The 19,053-nt window shown below is 35.3% G+C and overlaps 1 protein-coding gene across 1 annotated transcript in view; it reads left to right on the top strand.

Annotated features, from left to right (window-relative positions):
* LOC124353958 (trinucleotide repeat-containing gene 18 protein) overlaps nucleotides 1-19,053 on the top strand; it is a 139,821-nt gene that overhangs the window by 75,716 nt on the left and 45,052 nt on the right. Inside the window, exons 7-8 of the mRNA XM_046804043.1 lie at nucleotides 525-644; nucleotides 8,465-8,563. Coding sequence (XP_046659999.1) covers nucleotides 525-644; nucleotides 8,465-8,563 — 219 coding nt within the window. The remainder of the gene's footprint in view (nucleotides 1-524; nucleotides 645-8,464; nucleotides 8,564-19,053) is intronic.

The following is a 19,053-nucleotide window of genomic DNA, read 5'->3' as shown; positions in this document are numbered from 1 at the left end:
CCGGCCCACATCTCTTCCTTTTCATGTCCGCATTGGTAGTGGCGGGGAAAATTCTAGAAGGAATTAAATAGATAAAAATATAAAATCAGAATTCCACCTTTTATTATAATTAATATTTTAAAGTATTTTTGTGTGTTTATTAAAGCTTACTGTACGTGAGCACCATCTATGTGTACAGTATAACCATTACGTAATACGTATAATAAATAAGCATGTGATTTTCATAGCTTTATCCCTTTAAACATTCCTCTAAGTTTTAAAACATAGTTTCTTTTACGAATTTATTCTTTTCTTCTTATTTGATAGGTACCTAACAACTGATTATATGTCTGTAATCTACCACAAAATTGCAAGATTGACATAAAGAATCAGTTGCATTTCCTTCATAATTTTACATAGTTACAACTGATCATATGTCTGTAATCTACCACAAAATTGCAAGATTGACATAAAGAATCAGTTGCATTTCCTTCATAATTTTACATAGTTTGTGTATGTTGTAAGTGTGTATACTTGTGTTACAGTCAATACTCCTGCTATCCCGGTGGGAGCGGTGCAAGGAGGGATCCCCGTGGGGATAGCCGTGGCTCGGCAGAGGTCCCAAGAGATCAGGGTGAAGGAGGATCCCGTCATGCCGCCTCTAGGTGAGTCACGTGGCTTTTGCATGTGCATGGACGGAGCTTGGGTGTCCACCGATCGGCATGGGAAGGTTCAGGTATCGAGTGGTCGACTCGGGGGTGCTTGGTTGTTTGGTTGTCGGTTATTCGGCATGGGAGGAGGGTCAGCTCGACGACTGTCCGATAATACGGTTTCTAGTATCTAGACGTGCTTCAGTGTCGGTCGTTCGGACTGGAAGTGTCAAATAACAAGCACGGGTCTCAGCGATTGTCCGACTGAGTATATGGTGTCGGGTTGGAAGTGTGTGGGCGGTGCTTTGGTGTCGATTATTTGGCATAAGATGTCGAGAAGTGTGCTCAACGAGTGTCGGACTACACGGGGTCTGGTAGGATGTGCGTGTGCTATGGTTGAATGTCGGCTGTTTGGCATGGAATGTTCAGCTGTCAAGGGGTCAGTACTAACTTAGGTCGATTGGTTGTGGAGTAGATGAAGTGTCCGAAGTGCAAGTCTTCAAGTAGTTAAAGCTCGACTCTTTGGTCTTTAGTAAAATCGATGGGTCAACATGATTATATCATTCTTAATATCTGCATATCATCCAAGTCTCGTAAATTATTTTCTAAGGTTCTAAATTATTTCCTCCCGTAAAGTGTCAATTTCAGAAAACAACCTTCAGTACAGTATATTCTTTAACTTTTTACGAACAATTAATTTACTCTTCCGGACTCAAAACCTTAAAATTACTGAAATTTTGTTTCGATCCTTCAAATTTGATGGCTTTTACATGAATGAGTTGCATCGAGACTTGCTTTTTCTTTTCACAGATTCATTGGCTGTCATTTGAGGCAAGTTTGTCTAAGATAAAGACATACTATTGGTTTAAAAGTTCTAGTTTACAGTTTGTGATAGTATGAATTGACATAAATGTACATAATTTGTATACAACTGAATAAGAGACTACAGCTAACAATCAGTCAAAGGTATCTTTTTTGTCTTGCAAGTCAATGGTCTTGGTTCCGTGAGCCAACTTTGATTGTAAAGACACGCAACCTAGTTTTTCCTTCAAGATACACTAGAATATCCAACATTTATACACCCAGTAGCAAAATTAGAGCAGAAGGGTGGACATATTTTAGGTTCCTTGCTGCCACATTAATAATGCTGAGGTTATATACGAGATACAATAGGCATGATATTAGCATATAAAATATTTTAAACCCTATGCTGAATAAGAGTAGAATCACAAACTTACTTTAGGTTTATTGCTACATTAATAATGCTGAGGTTATATACGAGATACAATAGGCATGATATTAGCATATAAAATATTTTAAACCCTATGCTGAATAAGAGTAGAATCACAAACTTACTTTAGGTTTATTGCTACATTAATAATGCTGAGGTTTATATACGAGATACAATAGGCATGATATTAGCATATAAAATATTTTAAAACCCTATGCTGAATAAGAGTAGAATCACAAACTTACTTTAGGTTTATTGCTACATTAATTATGCTGAGGACATATACAAGATACAATAGGCATGATATTAGCATATAAAATATTTTAAACCCTATGCTGAATAAGAGTAGAATCACAAACTTACTTTAGGTTTATTGCTACATTGATTATGCTGAGGACATATACAAGATACAATAGGCATGATATTAGCATATAAAATATTTTAAACCCTATGCTGAATAAGAGTAGAATCACAAACTTACTTTAGGTTTATTGCTACATTGATTATGCTGAGGACATATACAAGATACAATTGACAGGATATTAGCATTTACAATCTTTATTCACCAATTAGCAAAATAAGAGCTAACGCAAAAGGATCTTTAGGTTCCACATAATAATGCAGAGGATATACAGGATGATTCACGAACATATGCAGAAATTGTGGGAGCTCGATCGACATGTAAAAATAATGAAAAAATAAATATATAAACATTTGTCAGGAAATGCTTCATTAACGAGTTACTGCTAGCAAAAGATTTCGCCCAGATTTCAGCTCACCATGTAAAATGAGGTCTTCCTGAAATTTTGGTAAGGTTGATTTAAGGGGCGAAATCAATAGTTTCTTATGGGTTTTGACCCGATAAACAGGTCCCAGATCTGTAAGTTAAGTAAAACATGTCAAATGTAAAATATGGAATGAAAAACACACTTTTCATCTTTGTGCAGCAATAAGACTTGTATAAAATGTTATTCTGAAGAAAACGGTGTAAATAAGGACATAGGAAGCGAATACATGTTGGATTAAAGCATTTTTATTCATTAGATTAGAACACGCCTTTTATACTTGACTGACAATAACTTTGTTAATTACCCATTAAACATTTTAAATTTCTTCGAACGAATTGTAAATTTCAATTCCTAAATAATGAAAAATAATTTCATAGAATAGATTGGTCTTAGCAGTGCAGTTAGGTGCTGCTGACATACTGTACGGTTTGGTTAGAAAATACAGAATTGTGTTTTGCGAAAAGTTTTATTTCATAAGTTGGCAATACAATAAGCAGCTGTTCAACAATGATATACTTGAATGGTAGAATTCAAATAATTTTGAGAGCTTACAACTGAGTTTCAGTCCATGTGCGTATTGCTCTGTTCGTAGTCCGTGAGTTTCAGTCCGTGTATAAGTATTGTTTTGTCTGTAGTAGTAGTTATTAAATTATTGGAGTTGTAATGCCGTACTTATTTACAAGTAAAGAATACGCCGATAAGGTGTTCATTTATGGTGTATGAGAAGGCAGTGCTACAGCCGCTGTTGGAGAATATAGACAACTTATTGCAGATTCCCAAATGCTAGAGTAATTAGTGCTACGTTACGGGAAACAGGATCACTTCCTAGTGCAAAGTCCCAATATGGCCGCCCTTGCCAACATGGTGTTATTGTAGAGGAAAACATTGTTGCTGCTGTTGAACTTAGTCCAGGTAATAGTACAAGACGCAAAGTAAAGTATGGAGAATACTCAATAATAACAACAAACTCTATCCATACAGGAGATGTAATGGTCACGCTTGGAGTAGTGCGATTGGTTAAACACTCATCGTCGACTCTTTAAGTATATTTTATTTACCGATGTGTCACAGTTCACTGTGGTGGTATCAGCAATTCACGAATCCAACATTCATGGGCAGAAGTGAACCCTCATGCAACAATTGAACGTAACTTTCAACATTCAACAGCGTTTTCAGCATTAACGTATGGTCTGGTCATCCCCCGTAGACTAATGGTTGGTTATAGCTCGGCTCTCTAACCGAGAGATCACGGGTTCAAATCCCGAGGAGGTCCGGTCCTGTAATAATAATAAAAACCAGTGCACTTCGAAGCCGGTAAAGCTGACGCTGAGGCTTAAATGAGATAATAAAAAACTGATTTTACCGTTTTTTTTTAATATGTCAGACATACTTACATTTTCTTCTAGAAGTATTGCCGACATTGCTTGAAGATGTTACTCTTGCAACGCAACGCCAGTTGTACTTCCAACATGATGGCGCATCACCACATTTTCAAATATTGTTTCCAACTACTTGAATCAACAGTTTCCAAATAAATAGATCGGTCGCGGAGGTCCTACACACTGGCCACCCAGGTCACCAGATAATACGCCGTTGGATTTTTGCATACAGGGATGGATGAAGGGGAAAGTTTACGAGGTCAATGTTAATTCCCTTGAGGCGCTACTAAGAGGTATTAATGAACTTTTTACGCAAAGGAAAGCCTTGTCGAACCGTGGAAAGCAACAAGAGCCATCCTTAAACTTGCAGAAAAATGCAAAATTGGCGGAAACACATTTGAACATTTACTACAATTTCGTTGAATAGGTCTAATACTTTTCGATTAATTTTACTTTGTAATTTATGAATACAACTACGTTTAATCAAACATCCATTCGCTTTCTGTGTAATTTATGTACACAGTTTTGTTTACCATAAAATTTTCTAGGAGTTTTATTACAAATTTTAATTTTCTCAAAACTACTTAATTTACAGTTTTTAGACCTGTTTTATCAAGTCTAAAACTATAAGGAATGATTGAATTCCGCATTAATCTACCTTACCAGAATTTTAGGAAGACGTCGTTTCACACGGTGAGAGGGAATCCGGGCGAAATCTTTCGCTAGCCTTATTTCTCTAATGAAGCATTAACGAACCCATGTTTATATAAACGTTTAAAATTATTTTTACATTTAGAATGAGCTTCCACATCTTCAGCATATCTTCGTAAATCACCCTGTATAAGAGATAAAATAGGCAGGATATTAGCATATACAATCCTTATTCACCCAGTAGCTAAGTGGGAGCACAAGGTCAAGTATCTTTTAGGTTACTTGTGGGTTTATTTATCATGCTAAGGCTAGATACGAGTTAAAATTGGCAAGATATTAGCATATACAATCTTTATTCACCCAGTAGCTAAGTGGGAGCACAAGGTCAAGTATCTTTAAGGTTACTTGTGGGTTTATTTATCATGCTGAGGCTAGATACGAGTTAAAATTGGCAAGATATTAGCATATACAATCTTTATTCACCCAGTAGCTAAGTGGGAGCACAAGGTCAAGTATCTTTAAGGTTACTTGTGGGTTTATTTATCATGCTGAGGCTAGATACGAGTTAAAATTGGCAAGATATTAGCATATACAATCTTTATTCACCCAGTAGCTAAGTGGGAGCACAAGGTCAAGTATCTTTAAGGTTACTTGTGGGTTTATTTATCATGCTGAGGCTAGATACGAGTTAAAATTGGCAAGATATTAGCATATACAATCTTTATTCACCCAGTAGCTAAGTGGGAGCACAAGGTCAAGTATCTTTAAGGTTACTTGTGGGTTTATTTATCATGCTGAGGCTAGATACGAGTTAAAATTGGCAAAATGATAGTAGCATAGAAATATGGGAGCACAAGGTCATATCTTTTACATGCTGAGGCTAGATACGATAAAATTGGCAAGATTTAGCATATACAATCTTTATTCACCCAGTAGCTAAGTGGGAGCACAAGGTCAAGTATCTTTAAGGTTACTTGTGGGTTTATTTATCATGCTGAGGCTAGATACGAGTTAAAATTGGCAAAATATTAGCATATACAATCTTTATTCACCCAGTAGCTAAGTTAGGAGCACAAGGTCAAGTATCTTTTAGGTTACTTGTGGGTTTATTTATCATGCTGAAAGGCTAGATACGAGTTAAAATTGGCAAAATATTAAGCATATACAATCTTTATTCACCCAGTAGCTAAGTAGCACAAGGTCAAGTATCTTTTAGGTTACTTGTGGGTTTATTTATCATGCTGAGGCTAGATACGAGTTAAAATTGGCAAGATATTAGCATATACAATCTTTATTCACCCAGTAGCTAAGTGGGAGCACAAGGTCAAGTATCTTTTAGGTTACTTTGTGGGTTTATTTACCATGCTAAGGCTAGATACGAGTTAAAATTGGCAAGATATAAACATATACAATCTTTATTCACCCAGTAGCTAAGTGGGAGCACAAGGTTAAGTATCTTTAAGGTTACTTGTGGCATGCTGAGGCTAGATACGAGTTAAAGTTGGCAAGGTATTAGCATATACAATCTTTATTCATCTATTGGTTATATGAGAACAGTAGCACGAGCACGTTTTATGTTTATTGCTGCCTCATTAATGACGCTGAAGGTAGATAAGAGTTAAACTGGTAGTATACTAGCATACTTCATTAAAATTCTAAAGTTTGTTTCACATTTTGTATATTTTCATTTTGTTGTCTTTCTTGTTATGCTCATATTTAGTATTAAATAATGTTAGTACTACAATAAGTATTCACATTGTGCCCTTAAAATATTTTGAGATAATATTATTAAACTCAGTTGGTGCGAGTTTATAAATCATCAATGCATGCCAATGTTAATGAGGTTTCTTATCAATTTGGGTAAAGTCGTTTAAAAAGCGAATTTCTCTTTATTTTTATACCAAAACTCATTAGAACCGTTCCAAATAAATTCTTAATAATTAGTACTCAGGGGAACTTTGATTTTTGCAAATATTTACTCAGAGCCCGAAATGTAGTACTCTTAAAAAAATGCCATGTGTCTATGTTGTAATTTACTAGAAAGTGCCCAATAATTTTTGTCAGTGAAGTCAGATTTATCTAAGAGTAGGCCTAGTACTTGGAGTTATAAATATTTTCTGTATACATCCATATGTTCTTTTTTTAATAACGTAAGAATATCTTATTCTAATAGGGTTTCTAGTTTTACATTTATTTTACAAATTATAGCGTTAAGATAAGGTAGGTAGGCGTAATGTAAATAAATTGCAACAATAGTATAATAATAGACAATCAATGGGAAATTAATTTATAAAGGACTAAATATGAGAGGTACAAGAGAAGAAGGATTATGTTTAATTATATTCTAAATGAAATGAAAAAAATAGCAGAACGTTAGCGATAAACTAAAAAATCATAAATGAAAAGTGATTTTTAAATAAAATTTAATCTAACTGAAAAGTGGTTTTAAAAATAAAATTTAAACTAAATGAAAAGTGCTTTTAAAATAAAATGTGTTCGAGCACATTTTTAAGTAGAGTTGTAAAATGTGTGTGACTTTTGAGGAACATAAAAAAGCTCACAAAACGAATCATAATAATAAAGTGACATCTGTTAAAAGGTGTTTTTTCAAATCAGAAGAGGAAAGTCCGCTAGTAATAAATAACGTATAAGATTAGTAGATGAGTAATGTCGGTTAGGAGCCGGCCGGCTGTAGTGAACGACCTTGAGATTTCCCGCATAAGAACAATGTTAAACCTCAAGCAGTGTATTCCTATATCTTAGATAGCAACGTTATAAAAGAGTTATCTCATTTTGAAGATCTTATTAATACACTCTCAAAAGCTTTTTAGTTTTTCTTAAATCTATACTTTTTTAAATTGGATAATAAAGTACAAAAAGTTTCAGATGTTGTAAATAATCAAGTTAAATATCAAGAATACTAAAATGCGTTTGAATGCGTATTAATTATAACTTTATAATGAGACATCTGTTATAATTCTATGGCTAAAATTAGGGTTTTAAACGCCTCAAGAGCCGGTCGTAATGGAGTCCAAATAGAACTTAGCTCCTAAGAACGACCTCGGGGACTTTTACAACCCTATTTTAGTCGTAGAATAATAGGATATGTTTCATTTTTTAAATATATGTAATGCATCCTAATGATTTTTAATATTTTATATATTTGAATTAGTTGTTTAAAAACATGAAACATTTTCGCACTTTAATATGTAATGATAAGAAATAGGCTATTATCATTACAAGAAAAACTAAAAAGCGTTTGGATGCGTATCAGAGATATGAGATTTTAAAAATGCGACATATTCTATATGGTTGTAATCTAAAAAGGGCTTAAAACTGCATGAGGTTTAACATTGTTCTTATGGGTGCAATCTTAAGGGGGTTTCACTACAGGTTCTTAATATAATATGTGACAACCACAGTTTACAGACTAATACATTCAACATTTTCACATACTGGTTATTTTTTTTTTTTGAAATTGTTGTAAAAGGAAGTGCCAATATTATGCTGTATGTTTTGGTGTAGCATTTTATAATGTTCTACAACTGAAAAATGAGATTGTATGTATATATATTGATGATTGTGTTTTACCCTAACTGCACGAATGTAAAAATAAAACGGCCGCCAAGCATCTTGGTGCCAAGGAATGTTATTGGGTCAATGTATGTGTACAGCTTGTATAATACCGCGGTGAGAGGTACGGCAAGGACCGGGTCTAACAGCACGGCATGAAGTACAATCTCCATGGAGTCACAGACTCGAATGACCGCTGAATTGATGTTGTAGCATTGTTGGCGTGCGACCGGTCGACCAATGAGAGCCACGCGTCGCTGTGGGCCACGCCCCCCACCCTCCCACTGGCCCCGCCCCCTCACTACTGGCCCGGTAAGTCTGCCTGCTGCCATCTATCGGAGACTCGTCCAACTACTTCCGCCACCCACTAATTGCTATCGATTGCCCGATGTACGCGCGCCACGTCTAATATTGATAATAATCCCGACGCAGGACCGCGCGGTTCGGCGTTCCCTCCACAAATAAACGTTGTTTTATTTAATTCACCTTTTGTTTTCGATGAGAAACCGAACTTTGTTTTAATTTAATTATGCAATTTATTTTGTTGTGTTTTTTTTTTTAGTAAATAAAAACCGCAATCCCCAGTTAAAGATTCAGTTTTGGATGTTTTATTACAACGCCAAACAAACATTTTAATTTGTTGTTCAATATGTATTGTTGATTCAAACAACAGTTTTAATGGTATATTCAATATTCTGAGTGTTTTAAGTAATTTCGTTATTTTCTTTTTCAGCAAATTTTGTTACGCGTTTGTAACTTTTTTCTGTAGTAACAAAATGTGTGTTTATTTATAGTTAATCATGTAACTACACAAACCATAACCCAAACACAGAACTTAATTACAGTAATATTAATTAAACACAATTAATAACTTGATTGTATTTTATCTCAGAGTTCTTGTGAGTTTGTCGTACCAGGATTCGTATAAATTAGCTCTGACTCAAATTTGGGTTTTCTAATTGCTAAGAGATTAGATTTAAGGTAGATATTAGAGCGTGACAACGTTTACTTCATTCCAATGAGGAGAAACAATCCTGCACAACTTGATATCCTAACGTTTTCTACAGGATTACATGTACCACACTCACTTATGTTACTCGTATTTTGATATAGACACTGAATTGTAATTAGGGATTGAGAGAGGTTAAGTAGTGGACTTAATAAGCCTCACTCTTATCACGCGACATTATTTATAAACGTAGAATAATTCGTGCTGTCTCATTTTATTAATACAAGTGTAAACGCTTTTGAGCTTTTTTAGATGCTTCTATTTGTTACTTAAAAAATCTCAACCTTGTTAGTTTTTCATAGTTTAGGCCTAAATACTAAAAAAGGTATAGGCTTTTCAAGAACTACTAAATATGTTTAGATGCGTTTTATCATATGTTTAGAATAATATACTTCATCTCCAATAAATGTACGACCAAAGATAAGGGGGTAATGTAATTGGCTTGTTCTTATGGAGTATAAATCGAGTTCTTTTTTATACAGCATGCTTTCACACCTTGTTCTAGATTAAAATGATAAAATACTTTTTATAAACGTACGACTAGACAGTAAACTAAATGCTGCTTAGTTTTGCAGGTATGCATAGTTTTTTTTAATACATTTATTCTCGGCAATTTAACAAGAAAATACCATATACATATTTTTTTCTTTTTGAGTAGTTACGAAATTCAAACTATCGTGAATAAGTTTTGGGATGTGAACGTACGTTTTGTGTAGACTACACTAGAGAAGGTTTATCAGTGGAAATACTGTTCTAAGAAATAAACAAAGCAGATATAATTGGGAATGCCTATGCCATTATAAGACAATTGATTATCAGTGAGTGGAGTATCCCAAGCTAAATCTGTTTTCGGAAGAAGATTGTTTTCCTTATCGGCAGCCTCTGATATAACGAAGACGAGATTGTGACGGCCCCGGCATCAGTGTTCCGCGTTATTCATATCCAGCTGATAGTAAACTGTTAACTGTGTTATTCTGAGAGATTCTTGAACTGTTAACGTGGGTTAACGTCATTTGTGTAGGCGTGTAGTAGTAGAGCAGTTATTCTAGGAATCGATTTGACAAGGCCCACCAGCTCTAATAAGAACAAGATATAATCAGAACAACCGGAACGAAGTAGTCCATTATGATTGATAACTCAAATTCTAGTTATCAAGTTCCCATTAAACCTATTTAGATTGTACAATCAGTTTTGGCTAGGTTATTAATTTTGGAATTCATTTACTTTTCATTTTACGAGTCTTCTCTGTAGATCTAAAACATCACCCCATCCACAAGTGCGTCAATATTGTAATTAGGCCCACATCAACACGGATCAAGGTGAGAATCATGATAAGTATGACACTTATGTCGGTATCGAGAAATAACAGCCAATGGATAACTATAGTACAAGACACATCATTGCCCGCCTGGCAGTTTGGCTCACAGATCTGTTAATGGTATAAAGAGATCTCAACGAATAACTTTAATACATGTGAAGTTTAAACAATATATCTCAGGCCTAAGTGTATTAAACAACAGTTTATTTGCCACAAGCCCGGCTTGCAATGACATGCTTCGTACTATAGTAATGTATGACAAAGGGGTCGGCCTTTTGCAACAGTTGTCAAAATAACAGGTTGCCACAACCTGTTATTAGTAGTCTGTAGGTAAAACGTTCCAATGCATTGCCTCAGTAATATTAAAATGTTCCAGAATATCATCGCGGTACACAGTTTGGCCAAACTGCCCAATAGCTGTCAAAAACGAAGTAAAAAATATGAAGTATGTCTGAAATTAACAGTCAAAGTCCCCACACACAATTCCGACCTTTGTAGTTGCAACTTCTGCCTACTTTCGTTAAAGGGCTCCCTTGAAGTCAGTATAAGAGTACACCTGAAGAAATTAGTTTACTCAAGTTTAACTCTATTTGGTTTAATATTACTTAGCATTCCAATTTTCAAATCATACACATTTATTGTGTAGGTATGCTTAAGTGTGTTTCAATCATTCAGTTGTGTTTTACTTCATTAAATGTATCAGATTTGTAGTAAAGCTGTTCATATCGTTATTTAGAGAAGCTGTGGTGGTTTGTGGCACCATAAAGCAGCTGCCCTTTTTTGCCCGAAATTAATTTATATGTATGATATGTATCTGTATCATAATCACTGATATCTTACAGAATTTATATGTTTAAATTTATCTCACTCAAATTTGAATTTGGTATACTTTGCAATTTAAACCTGTTAGAATTACTGTACGTATTGTTGTATAATAGTTATGATAAACGGAAGCTGTATTATATAACTAATCGTACATTTACGTGTATGTAGATGCTTCTAACCTTTGAAATTAAACAAATTAAAGTTTAAGTTTTTTTGTTGTATATAGCTGACATTAATAGACTAAATTTACATGATTTTCAAATAATTAATTAATATTTGTTTAATTATTGTAAATTAATATAATGTAATTACTGCTATTAGAGAACCGTTATGTAACCGGAATCTACTTAAGTTACATTTATTACAATTAACATCCTTAATAAAGCAGATATTTTCAGATCAGGTTTCGGAGTACATTATTAACTCTTGTTGACTTAGTATACAAAACAGTGATTGATAAAAATAAATTGTGAATGGCGTAATTTCATAACCAATAATACAGGTCGTGAACAGGACAGAATCATCGTATAGAAAAGTAACTTGAATGATGAAGAATGAAATTGATGCATTAAGACAAATTATTGCTCATGTTACATTTCGTAGTAACTAATATTAAAGAAATGTTGTAAAAGGTGTTGTTGTTGCTGCTCAATACGAGTCATGTTGTGAAAATGGAAGAGGCGCAGGCAGTCTCACTACAACAAGAACAAGGAGCTACTCGTTAGGAACTATAAGGATTTCTTTTTCAAAATTTGTATCAAGCGCTATTAAAAACCTATGTACATGGTTGAATGTAATGTAATACTGCTTTGTAATGTTCTTATAGAAACGCCACAGATACAGACATGAGTAACAAAGCAACATAGGGAGAGTAGTAGTTTATTGTCGGCTAGTTTTTAATATATTTCTACCTCTTAACAAAGAAAAGTATAACTTTATAACAATGCCAGTATCGTTTCTAATTGTGAATGGTATGTAATGTGTGGAAAATGCACATGTAGCCTTTTCCTTAGGCTTTTGCATAATAAAATGGTATTAATCACCTGAAAAAAGAAATAATGTGAAATTCATTAATAAAAGTATACGATTGGAATCGAGTTTTGGCCAATTTTAGGGCGTTTTGCCACAGTGTGCGGCGTCGGCCGGTCGCCACGAGGAAATCTGAAGGAAGGTCAAGTGGCGAGGTGAATTGCGAAATTTTCCCCGCAGCGGCGACTGTGTGAGCAACAGTGAAATAATAAAGGCAGTGGCAAACACCACTTGAGGTTAGTTACGGCACTAGACGCCGACTGCGAGATTAGACCTGATGGCAAGCTAATTTTGAGTACTTTGGGCCTACGTACCGCACGCGTCATCTGATTATCGTTGTTGTTGCGTCGATTTGGTGTTCTGTGAGAAATCTGGGCGCAGTCGCTTGGTTGTAATTGGCAAACACGATGACAACCATTTTTAAGCTTCATCTTTGCAACACGGATCTACCAGATCTATTTACAGTCTGGGTGGTTATAGGTGTTTTACACGGTTTTCCTGTATGGTTTATACTAAGAATATTTATTGTAAAAACACAATGTTTTTATTTAAAAATAAAATCCAGCTAGTTGTCACTAGTTAATACACTAGATACTAATTTACAGCACTGGTACAACAATTCTGCACTTATATTGCCTATTAGAACAACAAAGAAGTTCTTCATATATTTTGTTCTGAGCACATCAAGCAACAAGTGGCTAGCCATGAACTTCTCGTTTGACAGCAACAGGTGTTATAGTCGAGTATTGAGCAAATATTTATTTTCCAAGCTTTCGATTTCATCAGGAAACTTTGACTTGTTTGACTTTATATCGACCTGAGAGGGTGGTTCTGGAAGATAACTGTTCAGTGTTTCTGCATTCTCAAGTTGTCCTTGCCTTTGGTATCGCGCCCATTGGCATCCAAGCTTCTGTCTAGAGTCAAACCATACCTGAATCTTCAGTAGACTGCATGGAGACACAGATAAAGTAGAGACTGGGTAAATTCAGTACTCTCGAGCGCCTACCCTAGACTCACAGCACACCTGAGTCTGCAGTACACGTAGATGCAGAGTAAATGGAGACAGGGTAAAGTCAGTAATCCCAAGCTCCTGCCTAGACTCACAGCACACCTGAGTCTGCAGTACACGTAGATGCAGAGTATATGGAGACAGGGTAAAGTCAGTAATCCCAAGCTCCTGCCTAGACTCACAGCACACCTGAGTCTGCAGTACACGTAGATGCAGAGTATATGGAGATAGGGTAAAGTCAGTAATCCCAAGCTCCTGCCTAGACTCACAGCACACCTGAGTCTGCAGTACACGTAGATGCAGAGTATATGGAGACAGGGTAAAGTCAGTAATCCCAAGCTCCTGCCTAGACTCACAGCACACCTGAGTCTGCAGTACACGTAGATGCAGAGTATATGGAGACAGGGTAAAGTCAGTAATCCCAAGCTCCTGCCTAGACTCACAGCACACCTGAGTCTGCAGTACACGTAGATGCAGAGTATATGGAGACAGGGTAAAGTCAGTAATCCCAAGATCCTGCTTAGACTCAAATCACACCTGGGTCTGTAGTACATGAAGACGCAAAGAATATGGAGACAGGTTAAAGTCAGTAACCCCAAGCTCCTGCCTAAACTCGAAGCACCTCTGAATTTGCAGTACATTGAGACACAAACAATTTACGAACATGATAAAGAACAATATTATTATGGGTATTTGGCACAAAGAAACTGCTTTTAATCTTTAAAACTTAAACAAGAATCAGTCATGAATTTCCTTTACTCCTACAAACTGGTCATCGTTAATTCGCACACATACATCTCCAGTTTTACTTTTTAATGATAGAATATATTAATATAATATATTCCAAAATATTTCCTCCATTGTATAACTTGCGTTGGTTTTTCCTTCTTTTTCGGCTTCAAAAATACATAATTAGGTTTCAGTGACAAAGCTTGATTGAGTAAATTATGTATAAACCAGATGCAAAAAGAATTAAGAATAAATTATAGATTTCTAGTCTAAGTATTTAATCGTCGAACATAGTGGGATTGAGTTGTGTTTAATTGAAAGTAATTCATTTACTAACGATATGATTGCCTTTAGGAAGAATAATTCTTCAAAATTGTTTCTCAAATAATATTTATGACGAAGTGTATGTATTATGGAATATCTATCAGCCAATAAATCTAGTATAGTGAGCGGTCAAGCGTACATAAGCGATCTTTCTATTCATATTTGAACCCGCGCGCTCCTCGTAGGCCGAAGGAGTATAGATTATAGTGTATTGGTTTAATACAACCACGCAATATCGAAGTGGCAGCGCACAGCGCGGGCGGTCAGCTGTTGTTTGTCACCGCAACAACCGGAAACGGACCTAGTTACATTTCCCGCGCCACCGCGGCCCCCCTGCCGCCTGACAGCGCAAGCACTAGGCGACCTTCGTTCTCAGAGGTTAGGTCGAGTTGCGCAATATACTCATATTCACGCTCTCTGGAGCTTCTGTAAACACCCGCGCGGGGTTTACACTTCCATCTGCTTCATACCATAATTACAACACAATATGTCAGGATATAACGGGGATCATTGAATTGTTTGGATGTAAATCTTGAAATATTCAAGATCATGATTCAACAACTTATTTATTTTCGTTAGGAAAAAAAAAACAACTATATAATCATTTTATTTTTTATGATTTGCAATGAGAGCGATTAATTTTTTTCTAATCAAAATGTGAATTAAAAAATCTCTAGGGCCACTGCTCTGGTAGCCATCATGTTTCATGCTGACTTGGAAGGCTTTGATCGAGATTTCCCTCTGGAAGTCACCATGTACTTACTGTACGGCCCAAACTGAAGAAGAAAGGGAATCCGCATACTAAAACGACAGATTCTGCGCCAGTGATTTTGCAACACAAGAGGACCATGTCTCTGCCAAGGCAATTTATTTGAATCTGATTTTCGGGCCACCGAATAGACAAGAAATGATTCGAACTGCGCGTGTTCTTGCATCTCGTGCTGTCTGGCAAGTATTCCATACCACCGCAATCAATTTATTACCTGAATATGCCAGGTCATCAATTTATTATTGTTTTTCTTGAGAGCATTGCAAACCGATTAACGAAATTTATTTTTAATAAGATTATTTTTTTGCCACAGAAAATAGAAACAATGTTTATTCTCTATGATTTTTTACTGCTACACACGTTTTAGTATGGTGTGGATATTTATAGTTGCTATGTTTTACACGTTTTCTCCACTACAATATTATTCTCATTAAATGTTAATTGTCAGTACACCTCTAACAATTAAAAAAAAAAATTTTAAAATGTATTTATTATTTTCACGTTGGAGTCTAGAATGTTACTGTACGCATTTTGGAGTGAACATTTTCTAAAACCTACACTTAAAATATTTGAAACCGTTTTTGAGGTTGTCACACACATGTAAGTGCGAGCAAAATCGACACTGCGTGTACAGTACTTATAGATGAAACCCACACAATATCGTACATTTAAAATTTGATCTTTAATATACTGTAGGCCTACTGAGATTACAGTCATAGTTTGAACTTCATAAAGACATAGGGAAATACACTGTAAGGTTTAAAAACAATTAATTATATTGTGTCAATAAATGCAAAGTGCGCCTTGTGTACAGGTTTACAGAACACCCTAGGATTTATACTCGAAGTAACTCCCTATATCCAAAACTGCAACGTTGGATTCAGCGACATTCTGCCATTCCGGTTCCCTATTACAGGGTTTATTGCGCGTTTTACTTTACTCCAGGGAGGAAGTACGCGCTGGTAACCGGAAACACGTAAACCCTCTTCCCCCTCCCCACACTCTTTATTAACGAACTCATCTCTTCCGCATTTTCCGATATCGTGTTACAAGATGGTGGAACACGCTGCTGCGCAAAAAGAATTACTGTACCATGACGTTACTTCACTCGGTGCAAACAATAAACACCTCACTGTGTGCAAACTGCATTAAATATAACCGTACAACTTCAACGGATTGTTAATACCAAACAAAACATTACTGTTAGTGGAGTGTGGACACAATTGTGCCACGAGTTTTATATGGAACAGAAAAAATGTATTTGTTTAATCGTAATTAATAATTAATGGGGTCGGTCCTATATGTGACTTCAAATATAAATACTGTTGGGGACTATTGTAGGGTTTCTCTATTTCAACTTTAAATAGTAACCTGATTACTACGATTTGTCATCCTTGTTGTTTTCAAAAACGAAACACGCCTGCTCAAGAACTTGTGTGCTGCTTTAAAACGTTTGTGTCAGATGTGACCTGAAATGAGACATTCAGTTAAAAAAGGAACATTAAACGACAATATTTTGTTGTGAAAAGAGCGAATTATGTTGTAACGAACTTGTTATATTGTGAAGTGACAAGCTAAGAACAGAATTTGATACATAAATCTATTCCACCAACCTAGTAAGTTTCGTCAACCCGTCTAGTCGAAAAGTACAAAATGTTTTTTTACTTAGAGTTCACTTCTGTAGTATAAGCTATACTTAACGTGATGTGCATAAAACAAATCACTTTGTGTACTTACATCTCGTGATAATAGCCTGTTCTAAACTCTTTTCAGTGTTCTATGATGTCCATCGTGGTTTGCAGGTCGTTCTATGTTCTTATTGTTTTCTGAAATTGAGTCTCTCCGTTAAAACTAGACTATTTCTACTGAAGATGGAAACATGATCAGAAGTGTTCAAAATGTCGTTTTGTTTACTTCAAATTGTTGTGTTCTCTCATGTCTCTGTGGGTTCGTAAATAAAAAACGCTGATATTAACCTTTGTAAAGGTTTCGGTTTTGACTCAAAAGAACTGCTTGAAAACACGATACCAAATTTATGAATTTTCTAGTTCCATTACTTGTCATAAGATCAGAGGTTTAGTTTGAGCGTAACATTCGTTTAACGTGGATTGAATCTGATACTAATGGACTAAAATTAAGTAGTTCCTATGCAATAAACACGTCTTTTTAAGATTTTCTTATATCATTAATCTACCAAGCGCTTTTTTTCTTCAAATTTTGAAGCTTCATTTCAAACTCTGATCGCGTATGCAACACATAACAATTAATCATTGTGGTACTCAATTTAGCTTTTCTGTAGAATCCGAAATAAATATAATCCTCCAACAGAAAGTGTAAAAGCGTTACATTGTCATAGCTGACTTTAGTTCACTAGGGGTAGTGACACTACTATGTAAGTTAATGCATTTACGAGCGATGTCAGCTCCATACAGAATTGCAAATTGCAGGGCCCGATTCTAAGCATTATGTGTCCTTTAAACCCCAATAATGTTATAAATGCGACAATGCCTTTGTTTATTTGTTTTGCTTCTACGTGTAAACTATTCAACCAATTGTACTGGTTTACATGAACATTCTTACGGTTTTGGGATGAATATAGTCTTATTCTTTCTTATTTTAAAAATCCCTCCGCGCTACGCCCTACTGGTATTTAAAGTTGTGAAGTATTAATTAAAAGAGCATGTGTAATGTAATCATTGTGACAACATTGTTTATGATCTTCAATTTGTTTACATTAAGACTGAATGAGAATGTGTAAGGAATAACCATAATTTGTAACGCATGACAGAAGTAAGCTTCCCTGATGATATATAAATTTACTTGATAGGGAAACAAGGCAAAATGAAGTGTGGAACAAACATTATAAGGACAAATTAAATTACAAAGGCCATAAATATGCACTTTTTGACGTATTTTCGAGATCGTGGCAACAAGGCAAGCTCAACATTGACGTCGGAAATATGATTCAGTCGAACCAGCAGTGGCCATACACGTGCAACGCCTACTGAATTGCGTGCAAAGCAAAGGGTAACTGCTAGCAGTGCAGATATAGGAGACATTGAAGTCTTAACTTTTAATTTACTTTTAAAGACCTAATTGTTTGAAACCTAAATTACTTGTCTTTTAACAAAAATAGGCTTCTCAGAGCTATGTATGTATATATATTTTCTTCATCGGGAAAGAGGCAAAAACAGCTATGGAAAAAAATACTAACATCGGACTGAATTACATTGACCATAAATATACACGTTTTAACGTATTTTCTTGATTATGGGAAGAAGGCACACTCAACATTGGCGCTGTATATATAATGCACTCGAACCAAACATGTTCGTACAGGTGCAAAACCTACGAAATTGCATAAGAAGCCGCGGGTAATTGCTAGTAATCATATAATTGTAAGGCCTTAGTTACAACTCATTACCTTTATCAGTATGTGACGATAATGTTGTTTTATGAATTGAACAATAATTCAGATTTATTAATACAGAATTACAGCAAAAACTGCTCTGAAACGTTTAAATATTCTTTTTGTAATGGAGAGGCGTTTCTAGATGGTTTTTAGTAAATGGAAATTTAAAAAATAACGAACTCTTTTTGTAGCGTACGATTTCTATTTAATTTAATACAAAATGATGCTAATGAATATGACATTTTTCTGATACTCTTTATCAACTATTACTACTATCTACTTCTTACTACTAGTGTGATTCATGGATTCCTCAACATTGTAAGCGTTCTTGGTACAAAAATATTCTTTTGACTTTTCTTTAAAATACATTTTTATAAT

This window comes from Homalodisca vitripennis, chromosome 2, assembly GCF_021130785.1.
Source record: "Homalodisca vitripennis isolate AUS2020 chromosome 2, UT_GWSS_2.1, whole genome shotgun sequence".
NCBI classification, from domain to species: domain Eukaryota; kingdom Metazoa; phylum Arthropoda; class Insecta; order Hemiptera; family Cicadellidae; genus Homalodisca; species Homalodisca vitripennis.
This window is presented reverse-complemented; position numbering and strand designations above follow the sequence as displayed.